This window comes from Trichosurus vulpecula, chromosome 1, assembly GCF_011100635.1.
Source record: "Trichosurus vulpecula isolate mTriVul1 chromosome 1, mTriVul1.pri, whole genome shotgun sequence".
Lineage (NCBI taxonomy): Eukaryota > Metazoa > Chordata > Mammalia > Diprotodontia > Phalangeridae > Trichosurus > Trichosurus vulpecula.
In genome coordinates, this window is record NC_050573.1 from 527853934 (window position 1) to 527881889 (window position 27956).

At 40.1% G+C, this 27956-nt stretch overlaps 1 protein-coding gene across 2 annotated transcripts in view; it reads right to left on the reverse strand.

Annotated features, from left to right (window-relative positions):
• Positions 1 to 27956, reverse strand: part of SDK1 (sidekick cell adhesion molecule 1) — a 1168267-nt gene that overhangs the window by 147993 nt on the left and 992318 nt on the right. For both annotated transcript variants that reach the window (XM_036741470.1, XM_036741469.1), the window contains 2 exons: positions 8275 to 8469; positions 4285 to 4486 (listed from right to left, as the gene is read on the reverse strand). In XM_036741470.1, the coding sequence (XP_036597365.1) occupies positions 4285 to 4486; positions 8275 to 8469 (397 nt within the window). The remainder of the gene's footprint in view (positions 1 to 4284; positions 4487 to 8274; positions 8470 to 27956) is intronic.

Below are 27956 nucleotides of genomic sequence, written 5' to 3' on the forward strand. Positions count from 1 at the left end.
TATAAACCTTAGTCTCTGCCTTATAGGAACTTGCAATTTTGTCGGGAAGACACAACTAGCACAAATATACAACTGATCAACAGTATATAGTACCTTATTAAACACTCAGTAAATGCTTTTTAAATTGAATTGAATGCAAAGAAATACACAATTAATTGCCCAAATGAATGAATGATATAAATAATTAAAGATGATTTCAACCATTTTCTTAAAAACCTTCAATGTTTTCCCACTACCGAATAAATACTAAACATCTTAACTCGGCATTCAAGGTCTCTTATCATATAGCCCTAACTTTCCCCTTTGTATTTATCTCGTATTCATTCACTAAATCCCTGGTTTCCTTTAAGACTCATCTCTAGTATCTCCTTCTGTATCAGTTTTTCCTGGTCTCCCCTGTCCCCTTCTTTCCCTTCTTCTCCTTCCCCCAGGTTACTTTGTATCTTTTTAGTATATACATATGAGTATTTCACATATACCCATATGTCCATGTTGTGTCTCCTATTGAACTTTATGCTCCTTGAAAGTAGGGACCATTCTGCTTCTGTCTTTGAATTTCCAACACCTAGAACAGTGGGAGGGGGGAGACAAAGGGAACAAGCATTTTTTAAGCACTTATGTGCCAAGCACTGTGCTAAGCACTTTATGAATATGATCTCTTTTGATTCTCAATACAACTCTGGGAGGGAGGTGCTATTTTATTATCCCCATGCTGTTGGTTAGGAAACTGAGGCAAACAGATTTTATAGGGTCATACAGTTAATAAGTGTCTGAGTCCACATTTGAACTCAGATTTTCCTGACTCTAGGCCCCATGCTCTATCCACTGTGCTACCTAGTTACCTGCTAGCAGACAATTAAGAGATGCTTGGTGATTGACAGGTTGATCTTTCATTTCATCCAAACCAGTTCACTCACTGTTCTTCCAACAGGCTCCATACTTCTCTACTTGTACCACGGGTTCATGCAATTCCTTCTTCACTTCCTTGCCTGAATTCTACCCAGCTTTAGGATGCCTCCCCTGATTTTCCCAGCCCTCCACTCTCCCTCACCTGAGCTCCTTAAGCATTTACTGCCCATAACACTCATTTAGCTCTAAACATTTCCCACAAGTTACCATGGGCAGACAGATGGCACAGTGGGTGCTGGGCCTGGAGCCAGGAAAATGCTTCTTCTGGAGTTCAAATCTGGCCTCAGACACTTAGTAGCTGTGTAACCCTGGGCAAGTCATTTAACCCTGTTTTCTCATCTGTAAAATGAGCCAAAGAAGGAAATGGCAAACCACTCCAGTATTTTTGCCAAGAATACCCCAAATAGAGTCATGAAGACTTGGACACAACTGAACAACACTACCACCAGTTATTGTCAATTATCCTCTCACATGTTTCTATCTTATATCTCAAGGGAAGCTTGGGTAGAATTCAGGCAAGGAAGTCAAGAAGGCTAGATTTCAAAGATTACAAGAGCTTGGGTGGGGAAAAAATTTAAATCTTCATTTCAATATAATCAATTTCTTTTGTAATTCTATGCATTTAAAAAGATTTGGACTCATTGGCACCACAAAACCACCAAAAAAGCCACAACCCCTAAAACTAGATTGTAAGTGCTTTGAAAGCAGGGAACATATCTTACATACTGGAGAGACAGTAAAAATTTAGTGATTTAATTATGTACATTCAAAAAATTAAGTATTATGATAAATGTACCTATAAAAAATTAAGTATTATAATAAAAAAATAACTATATAATTATTTATAATAATCACAAAACTTAGATGACATAATATATTCCCATTAATAACAACAATAATAATATCTAAGAGAATGAACATTTTATTTTAAATGATATACATTTCAAAAGCTAAATCTGCACTATATACCTTTCAATGGTTAAACCTGTGATTTTTTTTGTCCACACACTTCATGCAACTCAGGTTGCCTATACAAATAAAGCTAAGAGGCAGGGATTATTAAACATTAAGGGAGATTACACTATATCTGGTTCAAAATATTGCTTTTCCCTGGTTCTGACAGTTAAATGTTTTTTATTGACAGGTAGAGTAAGCATTTGTCCTAGTTCTACCCCATTAGGAAATTGACAACAGTCTCTCTTCCACCAAATTAAACTGTCTGTCTTGAAACATGGACCTTTTGGTTTTCAACATCAAGTCCAAAGCACACAATTAGTCTGTTTGATTTCAGAGGGCTTGACTACAGGCACCACATTTGGGACTTTTTTCAGACAGTTATACAAAAGGGTTAGATTATTTATATCCCTGAGCACACAGCTAATTGAATTAGGTTCCCAAAGTCTCCAGTCCAAGACAATCATATGATTTAAGTTTGGGTAATGAGGTAGTTGTTTATTAAAAAAAAAAAAAAAAGGTTGTGACACTTCTGAGCACCATATTATAAGAATCCTAAGGCCCTTCAGGAGATATATCCACTTCAATGGGATGATGGGATCATGGGGCAAATTCCTTGCTGCAGATGTTGAGTGATTTCAGCTGAAATTACTACAGCGCTCAACGTGACCCCACTCGAAGAGAGTCAGAAGTCCTGGGATCTAGTCTGGGTAGTTCAAAGTATGAGCAGAAATGTGTGAAGAAAAAGTTCAGCAGTTTTGGTTTGATTCTTTTTTTCCCCTTTCACAAATACCCTTAGGGACTTTAGGCAAATCATAGAATTGAGACGTTAATGCTGAAGAGGCTTTAGAGATCATGTAGTCAGACCACTGATTTTTATGGAAGAGGAAATGAGGCTCAGAGAGATGGAGAGGTTTGTCCCTGGTTACACAGCAATTTAGACCCTGAGCCAGAACCTTTCCATATAGCCCAGGTCTTTCAATTTCAAATACAAGGCTCTTTTTGCTATCTCACACTCTAGCACAAGAGCAGAAAATGGATGGCTTCAATGAATTGACTTTTACAGTCTCGGAGAATCCCAGAATTTTTAACCTGCAAAGGACATCAGAGGCAATCCTATCTGGCAAAGGAGCAGAGCATTTTTAGTTTCCTAATCTTGTGAAATGTGGACCATGATGTCTATCCTAACGGTCTCACTGAATTGTTATTAGATTCCAAGGAGAAAACATATGGGGACTTGTCTTGGAAATTACAAAGCACCACATAAATATTCTGCTTCATGGTTTGCTGTGGTCTGGTGGCCAACTTTCTTGTGATGACCCACTCTGAACAGAGCTAGGCTCAAAGAGTTGTCTGGCACTGGGTTCATACTGCAAAGCCTTGCTAGCTTGGTAACTTGCACTGCAGTGGCATAACCTTCTAGAATACAGGGTCACTTTTATACCACAATGAGGCATCAGAGGAGTTTTCTATAAATTATTTCTTCTCCTCCTCCTCCTCCTCCTCCTCCTCCTCCTCCTCCTCCTCCTTCTCCTCTTCCTCCTTCTCCTTCTTCCATCTTTCCACCAATAGGGAACCAGACTTAAAGTCTGAGAAATCTGGGTTCAAGTCCCATCTCTAACACTTACAATCTAGACCCTAGGCAACTGATTTAACCTTTCAGTGCCCCAGGTAACTCCCTAAGACAAATCTTCTGCATTGCTAGAGGAAGTTCGCTATGCCAATGAAATCACAGTTTCTGCCAGCCCCTCTTTCCCCCTCCCCACATAGGGTCCAGAGGGAAGATGTTCAGGTATGAAATCATACTATGCATTTCACTACAATTCCAATTTGCCTGTGAATTGTTTTCATGGGTCATATTAAAGACTATGTGTCTGAAAAATAAATGTTTTCCTGATTATTTGAGATCTTATATTTTCTAAGGGCTAAGTCAACAGGAGCAACAACAAAAATGCCAGAAAATACATGGCAGACAAGAAGTGCTTTACAAAAGCCGATGGTTAATCATTTTAACAAGCCTTTCTACACCAATACCACGCTCTCTCCAACTCCCATCACCTACTACAATGGCACTGAACTTGGGGGTAGGATCACAGGCCTATAGCTCCCTAGCTGAGAGGAGACCTCAGAGACCACATGATCCAGAACCCTTATTTTAAAGAAGGATAAATTGAGACCCAGGGAGGTAAGGTGATTTGCCCAAGGTTATACAGAGTGATGAAGGCAGGATTTGAATACAGGTCCTCTAACTCCAGAGTCAGTAATTTTTGCCCTCTACCCAGGTGCCATCCCAGGATTCATGTTAATCAAATAAACCACTTCGCTTAAATCAGATCCATTTACCATTTTTAAGAGTTGCCCTTGGAAGGTAGTTACCAACATGACTAAACTGATCTGACTCCTTGTGATGCTTTGTGTTACCTTTCAATAACATAAGCTGTGGCCTCGTGGCTGATGGACGAGGAGTACGTTTGCCACTCTCCTCCTGGTAGTTCTCGGATCTGCACTGTGAAATACCGTATTGGTGATGACCCATCACTGCCAGGGACCCACTGGAGTTGTAGGCTCCTAGAGGTCACTTCTGACTGAGGAATCAGAAGATGTCTGGGTGGTGCTGGGCGGTCTGAAATGAAAGCAAAGAATAACTGAGGCAGATCCAGAATCCTTGATCTTGAATCCTTCCCACCTGAAACTGACCTGTTCTGCAGATAACAATTTTTATTCTGTATTGTCCAATATAAGTGTATAGGTCGACTATACGTAGATATAATGAGAGCTACTAAAAATGCTTGCTACTTGCATATGAAACACAGATGACCCCATGCAGTCATCCTTATAACTGACTCTGGAAAGACTACAGCTCTGATGCTGAAATGCTTTGATTAGAAAATACCTGCTTCCCCCTAGAACACTCCATTCTCAACAGAGACAAGCCAGTTACTGGTGGAAAACAGAAGAGAGTCAATAAAAGATTTACCCAACACCAGGACATCAAATACAAGTGACTTTGAGTGACAACGGAGACTGTAAGAAACCTGTCTATATTTCTAATCACCTTCCAGTTATTTTTTTCCTTTTTTTCTCCTCTCTTCCTCCCCCCTCTCTTTTTATTTCCTTCCTTTTTTCCTTCCTCCCTCCCTCCCTTCCTTCCTTTCTTCCTTCCTTCTTTCCTCCCTTCCTTTCTTCCTTCCTTCCTAAAGGTCTGACTATACTATATTCACATCACAGCATTATCTTTGATTCAAATTCCTTAACTTGAACCTAAAGAGTTAAGACAGTTGGTTCCAACAATTGTGTGGAATTCTTCAGGGTAATGGCGTGTTACACCATCTCTCTGGAGATGGAGAATGGGCATGCAGGTGCTGTAGATGCCAGGACATGGTATCTGAATATAGATCTGTTCTCCTGTCACCATGTCTCCTCACCCCATCGATTTCAATAGAGAAACTCAATAGAGTGAGGAATAATTGTTTAATTGTTTATCATGAAGATTATTGATTCTGATTAAAATGGGTGGCATGTAATAAAGCAGCAATTGATTGTCGACACCACTGTGACTTGTCTGTGAGAAGCTATTCGATTCAACTTAATCAGCACTTGTTTCCATAAGCACACACCTCACAGAAACTGATTTCTCTGAAGCTCTGTCTGTATATAGCATTTCATTCTCTCCTTTCCCCCTTTCTCAAAATGCCTACTTGGTGGCTTGGTACTTCTCTCAAATTTTCTCTGGCTGAACCACGAGGGCTAAAAGAATTATATGCAGGAGCCAGAAGTTTCCTTAACATCACCAGGGGTTGGGGGAGGGGAGTGGCTATAACTGCGTAAGCCACCACTCTGTTCTATCAGCATCAGGCAGGTGTTTGTGGATTAGAGTACATCAAAAAGGTCTTAATGTTAATACCTAACACTCAGATATGATTCATTTTAATGCACTTAAGTTTGACTTTAACCCTTTGGCAAAACTCCAATCCCAAGCTCTTGATATGGGTTTCATTTTTTTCTTCCCTAATAGATTACTATGAAAAAATGCTGAGTATTTATAATGATCTATACCAACTCTCAGGGAGATGACGAGTTTTAACCCATAGAAGTGGCACCTAGTTGCAAGCCAATAGAGAGCTTAGTTCCAACCCTTTTGGGTCCTTGCTTATAAGAGAAATGCAGCTATAAGTTCCAAAGAAGATATGGTGTTAGAGCAAGACTTTCACGCTTAACCTATCCCCAAATGCTCAAATAACTGAAAAGCAATACTGTTAGTGCAATGTCTACAAAGGAATTACGTTCTGTGTCTAATGTGTAATCAGTGATAATATACAAGTAACTTTTAAAAATAGAACCAGAAGATGTTAAAGTAGACCCAGTTAATGGGCCAATGAAAAATTGTCCTTGAAAAATCATGTGATATATTATAGAGATAACTTGCAAGGTAATTATGGAACAATTTATGTCCTTGGGTTTGCAATATAATATACACAAATACGTACTGCCTTTTCCTTGTAATTCTTTCTACCTCAAGGTTCAAATTTTTTTTGGTTTTTAGGACAATGATGAATTCTAGATAATTCATATTTTTTATTATTGTATCATAGAAGACAGTAAATTTGTCAGCATGTTGACCCTTCATTTCAAATATTTATTGAGCCTTTACTATGTGCTCACCATCATGCTTCTGATTATAGTGGAAACAAAAGAGGCTTATGATACAATCCTTGCCTTTGAGGAACCTAGAGTCCTATTGGAGAGAGGAGATTTAAATACAGAAAACATTCAGAGAACAATATAAAAAAGAATGCAATGAGGGGTCAGGAAGGAAGAAGAGCTATCAGGATAGGCTAGAATTGCCTGGAAGGCTTCATGGAGGTGACACTAGATGGGTAGGATTTGGATGAGTAAAGAGGAAGGCATGCAGATAGCAAGGCATGAATATGGGCAGAGACTAAGAAATGAGTAGGGTGTATTGAGGGGGCAGTTAGGAGATGAAAAGTTAGGGACTCAGTTGGAGAAATAAAGAAGATAGGGCTGAATTTTGAAGGGCCTTAAATGCCAGGATGAGGAATTTGGACTGAGGAATTAGGTAAAAACTAAACAAAACAAAATAAATCACCAATTATTTCGCTGGGTCCAGCATAAATTAATATCAAGGATAGGATATGGCACCAGTGAAATCTGAGGAAACTACCCACATCCGATTCAGGCTGGTAGCCCCTCTGCAAGTTCCAGTCTTAGAGAGCTGTCCAGGGCATCACTAAGGGTTTGAGTGACTTGCCTAGGATCACTGAGTCAGTATGTGTCAGAAACAGTACTTGAACCCAGGTCTTAGAGACTTGGAGGCCAGCTCTCTGACTGAGGCACCAGTCAAAATTAATATTAGTTGTGCATAAATGATTATGTAAAGGGGTGACTTATTAGCACAGAGTGAAAATGACTCATATTTTTATATAGTTAGGGAAGGAGGAGGACCAAAAAGCCTTAACATTTGAACATTTTCAGAATCTGAAAAGGAAGTTCCCTTCTTTCAAGTACATCTTCCTTTTAAACATAAGCATGCTCTGTAAATATTTTTTCTTCTGAAACCTAACATCTGGTGACTTGAGCCTCTAGTAATGTTTGGATTTGACCTAAACATCTCCAATTGCTTTTTCAAATATATTGGGTTTAGTGCAGTCTCCCCTAACCTTGTAGCTTATAGTGTAAATGGGATCTATATTAATTCACTCATCCTTTTAGATTATCTACCAAAATATTATTTTATAAAATCTATTTGTTCATTGGTTGTGACCAGGAATCTTGATCTTCAATAATAAGAAGTATTAATTTTATGATAGTTCTGGAAAGCTGAAAGGAAATGACTGAGACACCAAGGACAGTTAACGGTTAATGTCCTCATTGCTCACTTTCAGAGGGCTCTAGTTAAGCCTCATTTATAGGATTATAATATAGGTGGAAATGGATAATAGAAACCTGCTTGTAGCATTGTATAACATTTCACTTTGGGAAGATCAGCATTAAGACCAACAGGAAGGACATCTGGGCCAAAGGGCAGACTCTGCTGACCCTTTTAGGGGAGCATATCCAGTACAGGAGACAATGGCAGGACATTCGGGGGGAGGGGAGAGGGGAGCCACAAATAAAGATTTATGGCACCAGTGAAATCTGAGGAAACTACCCACATTGCATTGAACGCTACCTGGTCTGGGTTCGCCATTGTTAGCTGACCTATATGTCAGGAAAACTTACATGAAAAGACAATTGAATGAAAAGACCTGGTAGCAGGTAGCAGTTAGAATAGGATAGAAAGATATGATATAATAGAGAGAGCTAAAGGTTGAATGAGTTCAGGAAAGGAGAGTACAAATCTGCCAAATGTATTCTGTCTATAACTTTGCAACGTGATCTTGTGAGTCTTACCTCTCTTTTCAGTTGTGATGACTGTAGCTTCTAAAGGTTCCCCCCATCCCTGTCTTGTCTTTGCTGATGCCCTGAAGATGTATGCTGACTCTGGAGTTAGATCTGTGGCCGTGAACTGTCTGACAGTAGAGCCAACTTCAACAGTGGTGAACTTGTTGGGGCTGCTGGTTGCAAGACGATATGCAATCTGATACCCTGGATATACATTGGCCAAAGCAGAAAGAGCAAAGGAAAAGATTTAGCTTTGTGGTACAATCTTTCAGTGAAGGGTAATGCTAGATTCCTCATGCATCCCAATTATTTATTGGCAACACAAACAAACCATGTTTTGTTATTCTTTTTATCACTTATCCCTCCCGCCCCCACCGCCCCAACATCTCACATGCAGATATAGTGCATTAAAAGGGAAACTACACACACAGTGATGAATGGAAGGGCCTTTTGAGCACTAATCCACCATGAAACTTGTTTCACTTTTCATCCTTCACAGGAACAAGATGTGAAAACAGTTTCATCTTTCCCAAGTACATTGGTACGCTGAGAGAATGCCACAAGGACCAGCAGAGTCCACACAATTGTTTTTGACAGGGTGAGTCAGTACAGAGAAACTAATCTCCTTTTCCATACCAACACCATCGCCCCTGCCTGTAAACACATACATACCCTTGCAAGGGTGGGGAGCACATCACCATGTTGCTAGACTAGTTTTTAAAATATGCAGTACCTTGACTGCTTAGACAGTACAGCACCCTGGATAGCCACACCACACATCCAGTTGACTCTCACATCTGTTATTCATAGTTTTCCCTTTCATCTTCCCTATCTACTCACAGATGCCCAGCATCCCAAAGCTATAATTGATGGCACAAGCACATTTCTATTTCTTTATGTCAAAAAAGCCTTCCTGTATCTTCTCCTCTCTCTCCCAAGTTGCAACACTTCAGGCAACTCTGAGCTGGGGTGGAGGTGAGGGGGGGAGACAGAGGATGGCAAGTTCTGCTTTGAATAACACCCTTCCTGCCAACAAGCAGGAATGCATTTATTAATCAGTCTGAGGGCTCTGTAGGCTCTAAACTTCCCTCAAAGCAACTTGATTATTAAGAGCTGACGGCTGATCAGACATTATTATTACGCAGATCATTTCAACCAGGCCATCCCAAACCTTCTTATACTGGGGAGACAAATGGCCCCTGAGGAAGAAGTGCCAACTTTTCAATTCTTTTGCCACAAATAGTAGTGACAGGTGCTCTTTTTTTTTTTGAGCTTGCTAAGAACTTGTGGTCCAAATGTTAAATTCCCAAACTGACTACAACCATAGTGGACCAGGGCTTTGTTGTCCTGAAATTAATAAAATTCAAACTTTTCTAATGGGCTTCAAGTTCTTCCAGGGAGAACAGGTAAAGGGGGAAAAAAATCAAGATCCAGCCAGCTGAACTCTGTCTTCACCAGTTTTTGCTAACACTCAGCTCATCCTTTGAACTACAAAGGTTTCTGCAGGGTTCAAATATGAACTCCCAATCCCAGTTATGACTTTGAATACTTGCCTTTCTGCACTGTATCTTATAAGAACAGAAAGCTAAAAGTTTTCGTAGGTAAATATCACAGCCCCTCCAAGGGGGAGGTGATGGAGGAAGGGAAGAGAGATTGAATAGGAAAAGTTAAAGACCTGACATGTAGGTTTAGGAGACATTAGTTATGGGACTGGAAAGTGAAAACTGAGATAGGTCAGATGATGGTGGTTCTTGTGGCAACTAAGGAAGTGACTGGGCAATAAATGGTTAAGAGACCCCTTTATGCTTATTCATCAGTTAATGTAATGCAGTGAAATGCCATAGCATCAGTGTCAGGATGAAGATGAGAGAAGTAACCAGAGTCCTTCAGAACAAGAGGCTGAATAAATTAAACAGAATGGTATAGGACATAACAAAGACAAAAGGGCTCTTTTGAAACCTGCACCAGGCAATTGCTGAATAGTCAAGGCTATACAAATTCCTCTAACAGAAAAGGGGTGAAGTATATGGGGAAGGAAATGGGATAATTAGATGAGTTTAGGGATATGTGTTATAGGGAACAGATCAAAGGCAACTATATACAAGACAAATTAAGAGATTAAGCAAAAAGTCCATTTCTTTAGTGTGTGTGTGTGTGTGTGTGTGTGTGTGCGCACGTGCACATATGTATGTGCTGGTGGCAGCAAACTCTTGTGTTCTTTTCCTATACGCAACAATTGGGGAAGAAAAAGGACACTGAACTATCAGAGATTAAACTCCCATCATACCCAACCTTCTAGAGAGAAAAGGCAGTATCTGTCATTGATCCATGCTGTACTTATCATGCTAGACAATTACTGTGCTGTTAATCCCCTGGTTTCACACCAGCTAGAAGACCAAGAAATGAAAGAGTGAGGCCATTGGCAAAAAGAACTCAATGGTGTCTTCCCAGGGGATTGATAGTTTAGTTAATGCATGGATAGGTAAAGACCTTGGGCATTAACCCCCCTGACTAAGTCAGACTAGGAAACAATTGGCAAGCACAGTGACTACTACATGTTATGGGAAGACAAACATCAAAAGAAATGCTACACAATACTCATAATCATCTTATTGTAATAGTAATTGTTTTGGACCTACATGTATTACTTTATATACCTGTGGTACATGACACTGCACAAATTGCTTTAGGCACATTAAATGCATGAGAGGGTTTCAACAATAAGATTCACAACCACTCAAAGAAGATCAGCCTAGCTATTCACAACAACAACAACAACAACAAAAACAACAAAGTGGATAAAGAATGCTCATTTACTAGATTATGACATATAGTTAGATGGGTGACCCATTTAGTATACCTATTTTGAAAAGACTACTAGTGGTGAACAATGAGCTGGGCCAAGAACTGACTAGAAGGGGGTCAGTATTTCCCATTCAGGAAACCGCACATGTAAACACTCTGCCAGTGAATGCTATACAGCTGAGGCTCATAGAACACCATCATCTCAGAAGAATCACAATTTTAGGTAACAAAGAAAATTGTATGGTTAGTATAAACTACCTGTCACAATAATGACTTTGTGTACAAGAAACGATATAAAAGCCATCATTGAAAAAATGCTGCTGCTGTTGTTGAAATAAATGTTGGGGTTAACTAGATAATGTCTAAGGTCTCTTTCCATTCTTAGTTCTATGCAGGACTGGAAACAGAGATGTACTAGTCACATAATGAAAGTGAGAGATAACAGAAAGGCAGCCTGATTGTTTCATCAGTATGCATGAAATAGTAAAAGGAACAGAAGAAAGCCTAGTATCTTGGATTTAGAGAAGGACATAGTTAAGAACTGTCTGAGGACAGGAAGACATAGGTGTCCGACAACCTGTCCCAGAGAAGGAAGTACCCACATCGATGAGATCATGGATTCTTTGAAGCATCACAGCATTTATTACCAACTGTGAAGAGCAGAGTTTAAATGGACTCCAGATGGCAGTCATTATGTTCAGAATGGGTGCCTTTCCATTTGGTGTCAGTGTCCTTTTGCTTTTATAATATAGATTATAATGAAGTTAATGGCAGCTGGCAATAGTAGGAGACTTAGTGCTAGTATAGACTATAGATCTGACCTCCATATAATTATCATAGTTGGTGTCTCCCATATGTCATGCTAGTGGACATCATTTCATAGCTGGACAAATTACAAAGGGCAGGAGCTGGGAAGGTGCCAAATGGCCTCAGTGGATGTTGGAATCAAAGAAAGAGAAAGAAGACAAAAGGAACTGGTGCTATTTAGCCTGGAGGGAAAAAAATTAAAACAAAAATGACCTGTGGTGGATGTGGAAGCTGTCTGAAGATCTGTCATTTGGAAGAGTGATCAGACTTATTTTGTGTAGTTTCAAAGGGAAGGACTAGAAGACACATTTAATAAACTATTCAAATGAACCAAATTGGAACAATGGGTTGACATCACAAGAAGACAGATTTTAATTCTATTTTCTTTGAGATGTAGTTAGAGATAGAGTAGCGGGGATTTTTGTCCAAGTTTATGGCTCCTTTCCAAATTAGATTCTCTGAACTACAATGAAGAGAGAAAGAGAGAGGGTGAGTGAGAGAGAGAGAGAGAGAGAGAAAGTGTGTGTGTGTGTGTGTGTGTGTGTGTGTATGTGTGTGTACTGGGAAAGGGGAAAGCAAAGTAAAACCCTATTTCAGGAGAGGCTGGTCTAGGAACTGCCTGTGGGAGTGCACAGTCCAACTGCAAGGAAGAGACTCAATGCCATGGGACAGTCCAGGATTAAAGAGAACAGAATCAGGACCTGAGGAGGCTCCTAGGCTGAGACTACTGGGAGATCAAGGGTGTTGGAATATCACCATGCCTGATAGACAAAAGAAAATAAAGCCTTAAGACCCAGGGAGGTTTCTTTGAGAGGTCATTGCACCTAAAGCTAAGGCACTGCTCCTATTAGGGGAGTTAGAAGAGAAGAAGGAGGCTTCTTGTGCAAAGGCCCCTAAGCCCAAAACCTCCCAGCATTGTTTCCAAAAGGAAAGAAAACAAGGTCCTGAGAGACTCTGGCCTAGCTTCAGAAGCTCTGTATCCCTAGAGACTGAAACTAAGCATTCAGATTAAGGAATAAATTATATAGCTGCTGGTAACACGGCAATGGGCAGCTAGGTTACATAGTGGATAAAGCGCCCGGCCTGGAGTCAAGAAGACTGAATTCAAATCTGACCTCTGACACTTACTAGCTGTGTGATCCTGGACAAGTCACTGAACCCTGTTTGTCCAAGTTCCTCATCTGTAAAAGTGAGCTGGAGAAGGAAATGGCTATCAGCTCCAGTATTTTTGCCAAGAAAACCCCAAATGGGTTCAAGAAGAGTCAGACACAACTAAAACAACTGAACAATAAGAACAACAACAATAGTGGAGTACCTGACTGACACCCTTACTCAGAGAGATCTGGGCCCAGGAGAGGGAAGGACAGCTGAAGAATGATGAGGAAGTTCTGACTCTGTGGGAGGGATTGAACCAAGAGCCTGAAGAAATGGTCCAGAGATCTCCAAGATCCTTCCCATACCTGTGGGAGTGGCTTCTTAGAGACCTGGATGTAAAGATGCCACAGCCCAGGGCTGGGAGTCAGGTAGGATACATGGCCATGAGCCTGACAGATTTGAGCTTTACTGATGAAGCTATGAGCTTCTCATAGGAAGAGTGGATCCCAGGCAGAAAGAACTCTACAAGGATTCTAGGAGCATATAGGTACTCTTAGAATCTCTGTTCTGAAATGGAATCTCACTGTCTTAATTGACAGAGGCAAAGAGACCAAGGATGGGCAGCTCTGCTTAGTCAGAGAAGAGCTGATACTGATAGGGGCCAAACCAAACTGTGGGAAGAAGGTCATTATTGAGAATCCTCAAGAGAAAGGACTGCAAGATGGAGATCTCTATGCTATCACCTCCCTTTGAGCCCAGAGCAGAGGGCAAGGAGAGGGGTTTATAAGGAAGATCTGATAACTCCCCATGTCCCCTTTGTTCCTCAGAAAAATCTTGTGGGTGCTACCATACCAGGAAAACTCCCACCTGCAAAAAAGGAGGGGAAAGGGAAATTCTCAACCAACAGAGACCTATCCCAAGTAAGAGAGGCTCTTGGTAAATGGGAGAAGAGTTATTGCTGGAAAGACTATCATCCTTATCCAATATTGCCAAAGGGACTCAAACACTATTGATGAGAAGGCTGTGGAAAAAGCAGCCAATTATCAGTGTCCACTTGTGTTTCACCAAAGAACACAAACAGGAGAAGAATTATTTAAATGCCCTGATTGTATGAAAGATTTTAGCCAAAGGACCAATTTTAACTTCCATCAGAGAGTCCACATAGGGGAGAAGCCCTACATCTTTGCTGACTATGGGAAAGGGTTTAACTACCACACCTTGCTGCACATCCACTGGTGAAACTACATGAAAGAAAAACTGCACAAGTACTGAGTGTGGGAAAGGCTTCAGCCAGACCTTCACATGCACATCCATCAGTGAGGTGGGAAAAGTCCTACATATGTTTTATTTGGGGGAAATGTTTCTCAAACCTCCAGTTCCATGAGAGAGTCTAGAAGGAACCAATGTCTTCTAAGGACCCAAAGTGACACCTAGGAACACTGGGCCCCTCTATATCATTTATTCAACAACCCTTAGATGATAAAGATACAAAGGCAGATGGATCATGGGCCTTGCTATAAAGAAGCTAATGGTCAAATGACATCGAGTCAGAATGATGTAGAAAAAGCTTGCTATATTTTGAGTTAGAGGAGCTAAGTCTAAAACCAATTTCAGCTACTTACTACATATGTGACAGGGAGCTAGTCAATTGTTTCCTCTGACACTCAGTCTTCTCATCTGAGAAATGAAGGGGTTGGCCATAAAGGTAGTTCAGTCAAGTGAAAGAATGACGGAGTTGAAGTCAAAGAACCTGAGTTAAAATCTCGGCTTTGGCACTAACCAATTTTGTGACTTTGGGCAAGTCATTTTCCCTTTCTTGCCCTTAGTTTCTTATCTATAAAATGTACTGGGTGGACCCCAGTTACTGGTCTAAGGACCTAGTGTTTGACAAAAGCTACTGGAAAAACTGGAAAGCAGTTTAGCAAAAATTACATATATATTAACTTCTCACACCAGAAGTGAAAATAAATTTCCATTGGATATATGACTTAGCTATAAAAGGTGATACCATAAGCAAATTAGAGGAGCTAGGAAGAAGTTACTTTTTTATCTATGGATATGGGAAGAGTTCCTGATCAAATAAGAGAAGAAAGAAAAAAGAATGGGCAATTTCGATTATAGCATATAAAATTTAAAAAGTTTTTGCACAGACAAAACCAGTGCATTTAAATTAAGAACAACAAATAGGTGAATGGGAAAATATTTGCAGAATGTTTTCTCTGAGCAAAAGCCTCATTCAAAGATGCATAAGGAACTGACTGAAATTTATAATAAGAGTGATTTCTCAATAGATAAATGGCCAAAGCATACAGGCTGTCAGTTTTCAAAGGGAGAAATCCAAATCATCAACAACCATATGAAAAAAATTCTTCCAATAATTATAGAAATGAAAATTAAAGCAACTCTCAGTATGTGCCTTATACTTCTCAAATTTACAAGGATGACAAAAGAGGTGTTTGAACTGGAATATGTATGTGATGGAATAACTGTGCCATAAACAATGATGAAATGGTCAGTTTCCTAGGAAACTAGGAAGACCTCTATGTACTGATGCAAAGTAAAGTGGGCAAACCAATTTATACAATGAAAACAACATTATAAAGAAAAACAATGTTGAAAGACTTTAGAACTTTGATACAATGGCCAACCATGATTGCAGAAGACCAATAATGATAAAGGATGCTACCCACCTCCTGAGAGGGAAAGAACTCAAAATGCAGGATGAGACCAACATTTTTGGACATGGTCAATAAGAGAATTTGCTTCCATTGACCATGCACGTTTGTCATGAGGATTTTCTTTTTCTTTTGTTGTTGTCCAGTTTGGGAGGGGAGAGAAAGATGAAGAGAAAAATAAATGCTTGCTAGTTGGAAATAATAAAATTAAATAATATATAAGGAAGCTATTTCTAAGGACCAGCAATGTAATGGGCTGCTTTAAGAATATAGGGCTGCCTCATATCAATATCTAAGCAGTGGGTGGATGCCATCTGTCATGATGTGGCAGATGGGATTTTTCCACTGGGTGGAAAGTTAGACTAGATAACTCCTTAGGTCCACTTAGAATGTAAGATACTATGATTCTAAAATATTTTGGAAATGGCAAAATAAAGTGGAGAAAAATCAGCTCACCAGAATTAGAATCAAAAGCATTTTTGTATCTTACATAACGATACAGATCAGAAATATAAACATACAGCATCAGGGGGATATTGCCAACGATTTTTACTAGGCTTATAATCATCTTGGCTGGCATCAATTTCTGCATTGAGGCTAGGCAATTAGTCATGTCAGAATAAGTGCACAGTCTAGTCTTTACAAAAAAAGGATAAGAACAAATTTAAAGATAAGTTTTTCAACATCTGGCCACAAATTTCTTGTGAAGTTTTAGAATGGTGAATGCTGGGATAGCTTAAAAAAGGCATATTGTGCTTGTATAGAAATAATAATACCAGCAGAAAAAGCAATGATATTTATTAACAATAATAATAGATAACATTTAATAACAGTGCTTTAAAGTTTGCAAAGCATTTTGCAAATATTATCTCATTTTAGCCTCACAACAACCCTGGAGCATAGGTGTTATTATTTTCCTCATTTTACAGGTAAGGAAAGTGAGGCGGACAGAGGTTAAATGGCTTGCCTAGGGTCACACAGCTACCAAATGTCTGAGGCAGGATTTAAACTTGGGATTTCCTGACTCCAAGTCTAACAGTCAGGTAGGTGGTGCTAGAGATCTAAACTTGGAAGCAGGAAGACCAGGGTCCAAATTCTGTCTCAAATACTTCCTGCATGACTCTGGGCAAATCAATTAATTTGTCTCAGTTTCCTCATCTGTAAATTGAGGATAATTTGTCTACTACGGTTTGGAGGAAGATAAAAATTAGATAATATCTGTAAAGCGCTTTGCACGTTTTAAAACACTATCCTACCTATTATTATATTGTTCTGCCTCATTATTATGAGAGGCAGCATGGTGTGTATGGTAGATAGAAAGCTGGCCTGAGAGCTGGGAAGACTTGGGTTAGAGTCCCAATAATGGGGTACAGGCTCTGGGAACCCGCTTGAACTCTCCTTGAATCTTCCCACTTGATCTGGCATTCACCTGAGGCCATAAACCTTCCCTTATCCCTAGGCCCAAATTTCTGCTATCCTTAACCTAGCCTAGCCCTCCATTGTCTGTTACCTCTGGATTGACTCCAGCTACTTCCCACCCTTGATCCTATCAAAATCGGATTCTCTTGGTTTCTAGAGTCTGACCTCTAGTCACCCCAGTCCTATCAAGATCCTTCTTAGACTCCTCCTCAAGACCCTTCCTAAATCCCTCTTCCCATCACTCCAGAACCACCCCTACATCCCTCCCACAGTCTTTCGGTATATAAATTTCACCTGGCCTCCAGGAAGGCGCTCAGATTCAATCTGGCCAGCTTGTCAATTTAAGTGTCACAAATGCTCAGATTCCTTAACAGTCTACCCAATTTGGCATATCTTTAATAAACTTTGTTTTTTTTCCTTTAGTTGAAAGAAGGCTTGGGTCAAATTCAATCGGGCAGGACCCAGTGTGTTGATATTTTGGGGTCCTGAGCACCCCTAAACCTCAACACCATCTACTACACAATACTGGCTGTGTGACAAAATGGAAGGCACTTAACCTCTCAATGGTTAAGGTAACTCTATGATCAGAAGCTACAGAAAAAGGTATGGATTGGCACTGGTAGAGAGAGTTTTCTCACCTGGCAGTTCTCCATAGCAATGATACCACAGGTCCAGTCCCTATTCCTATCCCTTGTAGTTCAGTTGTCTCTGACTCTGTGACCCCAATGGGGTTTCCTTGGCAAAGATACCAGAGTGATTTGCTATTTCCTTCTCCAGTTCATTTAACAGATAAGGAAACTGAGGCAGACAGGGTGAAGTGACCTGCTCAGGGTCACACAGCTAGTAAATATCTGAGGCCGGATTTGAACTCATGAAGGTGAGTCTTCCTGACTCCAAACCTGGTGCTCTATCTATGGTAGGACTCTAAATGTGCCACCTAGCTGCCCCATTTCTCTTCCTCATCCCTACTAGACTTAGAAGATAAAGGTCTTCCACCAACAGGTTTTATTTCAGATCTAGGAACTTGCAATTATTGCTCAGTAACTTGTGTTCTGGGAGGAATGAGGGATTTGTAGTCACAGAGTCTGGATGTAAATTCTGGTTCTGGTACCTGCTACTTGCCTGAGTCATTTAATCTTGGCCAAGCATTTAATTTCAGACCTCGATTTCCTTAACTTTAAAATGAGGGGGTTGGACCAGATGACTCTTCCAATTCTAAAAGAACTATGATCTACTTTAAGTACATATTAAAGTTGCCTAAGGGAAAGAGATGTAAAGTCCATAGTTATCAAAAGTTCTGCTTTTGACTCTGAGTTCAGCAGTCTTCATCTAAAGAGAAAAAGTAAACAAGTCAAGGCAGAGACTTAGCATATAACCCAGATGTTTATAGAACCATAAACAGTAATAGGTATGAAAGGAGACTTGGGGAAAACACATTTCCAAATGACCATTAAACGTGATTCAAGCCATGTGCCAAGGAAAACAACATACCTACTTCCATTTTCTATCCTTTATGCACAGTTAATTTTTGATATAAAAATGCTTTAAAAATAAATGCCAAAGTCAGTTAAAATCTTACCAAAGAGACAAAATTAGCAGATATAAACATGACCAATTTTAAAATGAAATATTTAAGAACCACTTAGAACTATGACCCAATTTTAGTAAGCTGCATTTTTTTTTTTTTTGCATAGCGTTTAAGCCTGTCCTAACACCTCATTGCGGCAGGCAGCAAATCTGCAGAGCCAGATGCAAGGCATCTATCTGTATCACCATCATGACAAAGGAGCAAGAGACAAAAGAGCAGGAATGAAAATAATTTAGTTTGTAAATAAATCCACTTTAGGACAATCTTGTAGTATGAAAATAGATAAGGGTTTGGAATGCATCTATTTGTATTGCATTCAATGTAAATAATTCAAACTACTAATTTCAAATTTGCCTATGACTGGGTTGAAGTTTACTTCTTAATGAATATTTTCTTGGTAAGACTGAAGGAGGGAAGGCTTAAATTAGTTGAGAGCTAACAATTTTGAAGTATCCTCAAGCACTTTTGAGATATCTATTCACTACATAGAAACAAATAGGATGTGACTTAGAGTTTATTTTATCTCCCTAATAATTAGATTTTCCTAAAAGTCACCACTAGGCAACACAGGTTTATGGAATTTCATTAGTAGAGACCTTAGAGATGATTGAGCCAGACTCCTATTTCACAAAGATGACTTTGGTACCGAAGTTTAAGTGACTCCCCAGAGGCACCAAAGGTTTAGTTTAGTAAGTGAGTTATATTTGAATCCTTCTGTTTCCAAATCCTATGTGCGTTCTATAGTATGGAAAAACTTTGTACCTGGGAATAACAAAATAGCATATGTCTAATGGTAGCCATATGGGAGGGGAGGGGAAGAAATTTACATGATAATTTTGTTGTATATTTTAAAGGAATAGCAAGTTGTGCATAGTGAATTTGCACTTTCATGTACAATAATCTTTTTTTTATCATACTATGTTAAGGAAATGTTTGTTTTATTCCATAAACTAAAAATAAAATTGAAAATATCTTTAAAAAAAGATCTGCGCCAATGACCTTTAACGTATGACTTTGGACAAGTCACTTAGCCTCTCTGTATCTCACCTTTAATGGCAAGATCTTTAAAGGTTAGACAGATGTTTCTGCCTTATAAGCTGACTTCCTGGGTATAGTTATGCCAATATAAGAATAGTATCAAAGTCAAAAGAACTGAGTTAATAAAGAAATTTCTATGAAAAAAATTACTTATAACTCAGACTTCTTAGTAACTCAGGTTAACCTTCCCTCAAAATGATCTTAACTATTGAGGTCTTACGTATATGCCTAATGCAGTTTTTATTATGGCTAAATTTCATGTCAGTTCTATACTTTTAGAGTTGATTTCTGAGCAGATCTTGTATTAATACTTTGGAAAACCATGTGATAGAATGCAAACAGTTTTCATTGCCCCATAGCACAATGCAACATTTTCACTGAGAATCACAGAGAAATCTTTAAGATTTGATGTGAACATAATTTGTATTCTGAGCTCAACATCTCTCCTCACACAAACGGGCTCTGTTTTTGCCAATGTCTCCATTATTATTAGGCAATATGGAGTAGTAGATGGAGTGTTGAATGTGGGATTAGGAAGACCTAAGTTCAAATCCTGTGCCAGAAACTAGATGTATAATGCTAGGCAAGCCATTCATCCTCTCTGTGCCTCAGTTTCCTCATCTGTAAAGTGAGAAGGTTGTACCTAATGGCCTCTAACATCCCTTCGAACTGAAAATCAATGATACATTTCCCCAGGTTTATCCCAGGTTAAAACCTTGTTTATTTTTGACCTTCTCTTCTCCTCTATACCTTAGATCCAATCTGTGACTAAGTCCTGTTTATTCCTGCTTCAAAACATCTCTTGCATTCTTTCCTTCCTCTCTATTCCTCCTTCTCTTCCAGATTTTTATCACTTCACACCCGGATTACTGCAACAATCTCTTCTGAGCTTCAGGTTCCTTATTCATGGAGTAGGAATGATAATACTTGCACTATCTTCCTGTATCAGGTTATTGGGAAGAAATTGCTTTAGAAATGTTTAAGCACTATAAAATGTGAGCTGTAGGAACAGAGTAAAGTTCACCCTGTGTACGATTCTTTAGTCACTCTTCCTGAAATGTCACTTTCATCATGTTGTTGTTCCATCCTATTGGTCACATCTGACTCTTCATGACCCCATTTGGGGCTTTCTTGGCAGGGATACTGGAGGGGTCTGCCATTTCCTTCCTCAGCTCCTTTTACAGGTTAGGAGACTGAGGCAACCAGGGTTAAATAACTTGCCCAGGGTCACATCACTAGAAAACATCTGAGGCTGGATTTGAACTCAGGACCTCCTGACTCCACTGCATCTTCAGGACACAGAAAAGGGTTAAGTTATTAAGAGTGTGAGGTTGGATTTGAACTCAGGCTTAGTATTCCACCCACTGCATCACCTAACTGCCCTTAAGAATTTATAATGGCTCCTTATCTGATTCCATCTACGCTTGTCAGTCTGTTACAAAAGGTGCTCAATCACCTGGACCTAATCTAACTATCCAATCCTGACTTTTATTACCAACCAGCATGCATACTCCATTGTACCATTGTTAAGACTGGTCTTAAATAGAATCATAGGATCCTTTATCTAGAAAAACTGTTAGTGACCTCAAAAGCCAGTTAGCCCAATCTCTTCATTTTACAGATGAAGAAACTGGGTTCAAAAAGGGTAAGTGACTTACCCAAGGTCACACAGTTGCTGAGTGGGAGTTGGGGGAACAACTTAAAAACTTAGGTCTTCTGACTCCAGAGCTGATATGCTTTCCACTGTGCCATGCTTCCTCCCCTCCCCTCTCCTCCCATTCTGCTCCTACCTTGAACATTTGCTCATGATCTTTCCCCGGAAATGTTCTCTTCTCCTTTTCTGACTATTCACATTCTACCTGTCTGTTGAGTTTCGGCTCACATGTCGTCTCCTCTATGAAACCTTTCTTGACTGCTCCAGCTAACGTTGAATTCTCCTATTCTCTGAATTCTTACAGACCTTCGAGTTTGTTCCACACACATAATCTGGCACTTGAACAAATGTTGTCTTGTAATTTCTATTTGTTTATTGAATTTAATTCTTGTGAGTTCCTTGAGGGCAAGAATTAAGGTGTTATCCTTTTGTATGTTCTTTTGTAAGGTCTGTTTCTTTTGTATTCCCAACACAACACCTAACTTGGTGCTGGCTACATAGCATTCAATAATTAAACATTGTTTTGTTACTTGTTCCTTTTAAAAAGAGAGAGAGAGGGAGAGATTTTGATGAACAAAACAAATAGTTAATAAATTGGAAAACAAGCTACAGAAAGTCCCTCAGGGTGAGATTTTTAAGGTGATTTTAAAAGATCAAAAGTATTTATACAAAAAATGTGGAATTTATAATGCCCATACAGGAATACTACCGGTATAACTCAAATAGAGCAGAAATTCAGGGTGCAGTAGTTGAGTATGGAAAGATTATTTCAGTTTAAAAGAGATCAAAGTAATTTGTTACCCATTTAGTGGAAACTTAGGTCATGATGTTTGAAAGAACAATAACTGGATGAGGAGGTAGATTAAGTGATGGGGTGTAAGGTCAGTGCTGTAAGGGAGCAAGCTTGAACAGACACTACTAAATCAGATATGAAAATATTTTGTAGGACATGCATTATCTTGCAGAAGAAGGTGGAGTGGCTGGTTGGAATCATCTGACCTCGAGATGGGGATGCAACTACAATGCCTGTCAAAAGGGAAGATATGTAGAAAGATTAATAGAACTGGATGTAGGAGTTCTTAGGAATCAAAAAAAATCTTCCCCCAAATAATTTCAATAGCTCATATTAACATGATGTGGTAATGTTTGCAAAATGCTTTACAAAGATCTCATTTAATCCTCATAACAACCCTGCGAGTTAGGTGTTCTTATTGTGCCAATTTCACACATGAAGAAAATGAAGCAGATAGAGGTTAAATGACTTGCCCAGAGTCACAAGGATTTTAAATGTCTAAGACTGGAATTGGAACTGAGATCTCCTCAACTCCAAGTCCATTGCTGTATCCACGAGACCACCCAGCTACCTCAGTATAAAAAGAAAGAAAAAGAAGAGAAGAAGCCTTCTTAGGATCCCATTTCTGAGCTTAGTATGTGAGGCAGTATATTCTAAGTGGTAATATTATATACTAGCTTGAATGACTGGAGGAAGGCTAGCCTTAGAGATAAAGAAGCAAGGTGAATTTTGAATAGTGTGACATATCATCTAGGTCCAGAAGATGGAAACAGGAAGTAGGTGGACATTGTAGAGAGGCAAAGCTAGAATCAACCTAAGGAAAAACCGGTTTTCCACAATAAGAGTTATCCAAAAATGGAGTGAGTTCCCCTTCATTTGAGGTCCTCCAGTATATTACATACCAGTGTTTGGGAATACTGAAATGGGGATTCTTTTCCCTGAATGGGGAGGACTAAATGGCCACTGAGTTCCTTTCCAGCTCTGAAATTCTGCCAATTTACAAGCCAGACTGTGACCAACCCAGATGTGGAGGCATAGCCTTGAATTGAAGGGGGATTGTAAGAAGGAGAAGAAAGAAGATGACGCTACTTCCATTCATTGTGACTCTGGGAAGTCTGACCATACTCCAAATTATTTTCAGGCTCTATGTCCTTGAGGAGGCATGCAATTTCTGCACAAATATTGGGGATGTGGATGGGTCTCCTCTTGGGAGGTCCAGTAGAGATTTGGGATCCCAAATTGAACTGAACCCTGGGACTATTCTGCCTGAACCTCTGGTTTGGCCCTCGAATTATCTCTGTCCCCTAGGTCTTATGGCTAATCTGAGTCCATCTAGGCAGTGCTGGGCCTGGAATAGGAAGATCTGAGTTAAAATCTGACCTCAGACACTTACTAGCCACGGGCAAGTCACTTAACCCTGTTTGCCTCAGTTTTCTCATCTATAAAATGAGGTGGAGAGTGAAATGACAAATCACTCCAGTATCTCTGCCAAGAAAAACCTAAATGGGATCATGGAGAGTCAGACAGGATGGCAGAGCAACAGTCCCTACCTCCAGGACCAGTGTTCTTTTCACCATGCCATGGAATGCCGAGTCCAGGGCATAGCGGCCACTCTGCAGAGTGTGTGGAGGTGAGGGATGTGGAATAAGACTGGAAAGGTAGAGTGAAGCTAGATTTTGGAGGTTTAAAGCACCAGGCTGAAAAGTGTAGATTTTATTCTAGAGATAATGTGGGCTTTTGAGGCAAAGAGTGGCATGGTTAGAACTATGCTTTGACAGGAATGTGGAAGATGGACTGGAGAGGAGGAAGACTGGAAGCAGGAATGCCAATTGGTACAAGAGTAGAAGCCATAATGTGATAAGGGCCTGAACCAGGGAGGTGCCCAAGCAATTTATGAGAATGGGACAAATGTCAGAAATGTGGTGGAGGTATAATCAATAGAGATAGAGAGAAGAGCCTAGGATAGCCCAGAGGGGTAAACATGAATGACTGCAAAGATGGCTTTAATCTCAACAGAAATATGAAGGGAAGTCTAGGGGAGGGGTGGCTTCAAGGAGGATGGTAGAGTTTAGTTTTGGACACAATGAACTTGAGATGTAGAGATTCACACAGAGATATGTGGACTTGAGAGATTAGGGCTGAATTTGAGATTTGAGGCATCTGCATAGAAATGATAATTGACCCTTGGGAACAAATGAAGTCACCAAGGGAGAGAATGTGGAGACAGAAGAGGATCAAAAATAGTGCTTTGAAGGACACTCCCACTTAGGGGACAAGGCAAAGGTGAGGAACCAGCAAAAGAAACTGGGAGAAAAAAAAAGAGGTCAGACATGTAAAAGAACAGAAAGCAAAGCACCAGGGAAGTAAAAGAAGGAGAAAGTGTCTGCGAGAATGGAGAATCATGGGTATCAAAAGTTGCAGAGAGGCCAAGTGCAATGGTAATCAGGGAAGGATTTTTTTGCTGTTCTCTTTTGGGATGCTAAGGCAATCAAGTGCCTTTAATGAGTCTTGGCCTTTGTTTGAATGGGGCAGGTAAAGTGGGATCTTTTGTCTTGGGATGCATCTCAGCACTGGGGCAGTCAATTTGTATATGATGTGGTGCTTTCCCACACCTTGGTTTCCCACATCCTAAATGGTGAGCCTCGAGCCCCCAGAGTCCTGAACAGGGTATATGTACTGGAAGGTTAGCATTTGACTTTTGGGGACACGCTCATTGAAAGAATATGGGTAACGAGACTCTGGGCAAGCTGTTGAAACAGACCCCCTGGCTTTGATAACCCAGACAGATGTTGGTGCTTCTTTGGTAACTATGTATTGCTCATGGATAGACTGGTTTGTCTTATTAGTTCAGTTTATAATGTATGCTTGTAATTTGTGTTTGTATTTGCCTTGAAGTTCAGAGGGCTGATCTTTCCCCCCTGAACTAAGTGAATGATATGTGCATGTTTAATTAAACTGAGATTGTTAACCCCTTCAAGTTGCTTTTTCCTTAGAAAAGCAAATCAAAGAACCATTGTTAGCAGCCCTTCTGCATGCTGGTGCTATTGGTCTTACACAGCCGCAGCAGCTGCGAGCAACATTGCTGTTATACCAAGGCAACTGAGGACCAAGAAAAGGCCACTGGATTTAGCAGTTAAAAGATTATTGGGCACCATCAATAGAGCAGTTTCTGTAGAGAAGTAGGTTCTGAAGACAGATTACAAAGCCACTCCAGATCATGGAAGGAGTGTGAGATTCGTGGGGGGGGGGGGGGGGGAAGGGTTGAAGAGAGAGACAGAGAGAGAATGCTACATCCTAAGTTTCCTCACTTGCAAAATGGGGATACTAATACCTAGAGGGGGAATCTCACAAGGTTTTGGGGTTTTTTTTTGAGGATCAAATGAGATAATACAAGTAAAGTAGTTTTTAGGCCTTAAAGTGCTATGTAAATGTCAGCTGTTATTAATAACGAACTGGGCTGAGAAGGAGGAAGATAGTAGGCTAGATTGCATTTGGGAAACCATGCAGTACTTTTAATGAGCCCAAGTTTCTCCCCGCGACAAAAGTCTATCTTTTTAACTCACATTTTTTTGGTGATACTATAATGGCTAAGAGTCTTGGAGCACCAGGACCTTCGAAGAATCAAAATCATACAATACACAAAGGGAGATGAAGAGATGCACGGTGGATGTGAGTAGGCTGCAGGAGAATCACTATAAATGATGTCATCGGAGAAATGAATGATCAAAAAAGTAAGTGGGACAGGTCTCATGAGAGTAAAGAATGACAGCCCAGATGCTGTCTGCATGATGTCAAGAAATATGGACGAAGGCCTTCTGGGATGGCAGATGGGCTCCTTATAGATGATCTGTGGAAAGCAACAATTAAGAGTTGCATGGGATGAGGGGTGAATTATGATCCAGAGGTTCCCAAACTTATTTGGCTTACCACCCCCATTCAAAAAAAATTACTCAGTGTTCCCTTGGGTTTAGGCTAGGTTAACCCTAATTCTTATTCAACATCCCCCCAATTGTATATGAGGCTGCTATCTACCCCCCTAGATTATTCCAGAACCCCCTAGGGGCTGAGAACCTATGACTATTGGAGGTAGTACTCATGGTGATGAGATAACAGAACCATTGTAGAAGCACTGTTAAATATTATTATTTCTTTTATGTGTGTGTGTGTGTGTGTGTGTGTGTGTGTGTGTGCATACATATATATATGTATATATATATACACATACATATACATAAATCTCAATAGTTTAAATGGATTGTAAGGTCAAGTTAGAGGGCAGTTAGGTAGTAACATAGCGGATCAGTGGATGGAGTGCCAGGTCTGAAGTCAGGAAGACTCATCTTCCTGAGTTCAAACCCAGCCACAGATACTTACTAACTGTGTGACCCTGGGCAAGTCACTTAACCCTGTTTGCCTCAGTTTCTTCATCTGTAAAATGAGCTGGAGAAGGAAAGGGCAAACCACTCCAGTAAACCTCAAATGAGATCGTGAAGAGTCACTGAACAACAGCCAAACAATAACAAAAAGGTCAAATTAAAGGGATTTGTTGTTGTTTTTAAAGGAAGGGGAAGACCTAGGCAAGTTTGTGGTAGTAAACAACGACTGGGAGAGTGAAGATGGGGAGGTGCAGGAAGGGGGGCGGGTAGGAATGATCTACAATGCAGAATCTTAGAAGGTATGGGGAGAGTGAGTGCATCAAGAGCCCAAAGAGTTGGGTTGATCTCGGTAAGAAGGGCCACTTCTTCAGAGACAGGATCAAAGGAAGAGAGGACGGGAGAATATAGACTGGGGTTTTGATGTGTGAGTTACACACATATGAGAGATTATGATGTTTGGAAGAGAAAGAAAATTATGGCAAAAATCTAGGGTCATTCCTCTGTCCCTCAGTTTCTCCATCTGTAAAACATAAAATAGACTAAGTTCCTTGGGGGAGGGTTGTTGCAACAATTCAGCTAGCAGCTGCTGTGGGGGTGAAAGACCAACACAGGCCCAACAACAAGAACACTGCCAGCACAGGTTCTTTGATCTGCTTTACTAAGGAAAGTAGCATTAGGGGGTTAACAATCCTACTTTAATCCAACATATACATATAAACTCACTTAGTTCTGAACTTCAGAGCAAGTACAAACAAATTACAAACATACATTATAAACAAACCAAATACAATTCATAGTTACCAAGAAACCAACATCTGAGTTCAGGAGCCCGGGAACTTATAACAACGGCTGGCCCAGAGTCATGCGCCACTCCTCCTGTGGCTCAGAGACCCAAGCAAATAGCTCTATTCTATCTTTTTATACACTCTTTAGGCATCAAACTGTAATCTGAGGGACCAGAACTTAGGCTCCTACTATTGGCTCTAGTCTTAGCCACTCCCCTTAGGAACCTGAGGGGCTTCACACCCACATAGGCTTAGCACCTAGTAATTAGGGGTTTGGCCCTGGGGCTTTGCACCTAGTAAGGCTCAATTAAAGAGACTTAATTTATCATTCTAAAACAGTAAAAAGGTCCCAATTTAATTGATATTACAAGGGTTTAGCTCATTCTTGTCTTTTTACCCATGGAATGAAGCATAATACCTTATACCTACTGGGTGGTAAAAACTATTTTGTTGAAGTGACCTAAATAGAAGATCTATACCTTATGATCTATGCCTTAGATCCCATATACTTTATGATCCCATATTCAAAACTGAACTCACCTTCCCCTGAAAACCAACTCCTTCCCCTAACTTCCCAATTTCTCTCCATGGCTCCACCATCTTGCCAGTTACTTAGGCTTAAAAGCTTGGAGTCATTGCTGACTTCAACTGCTCTC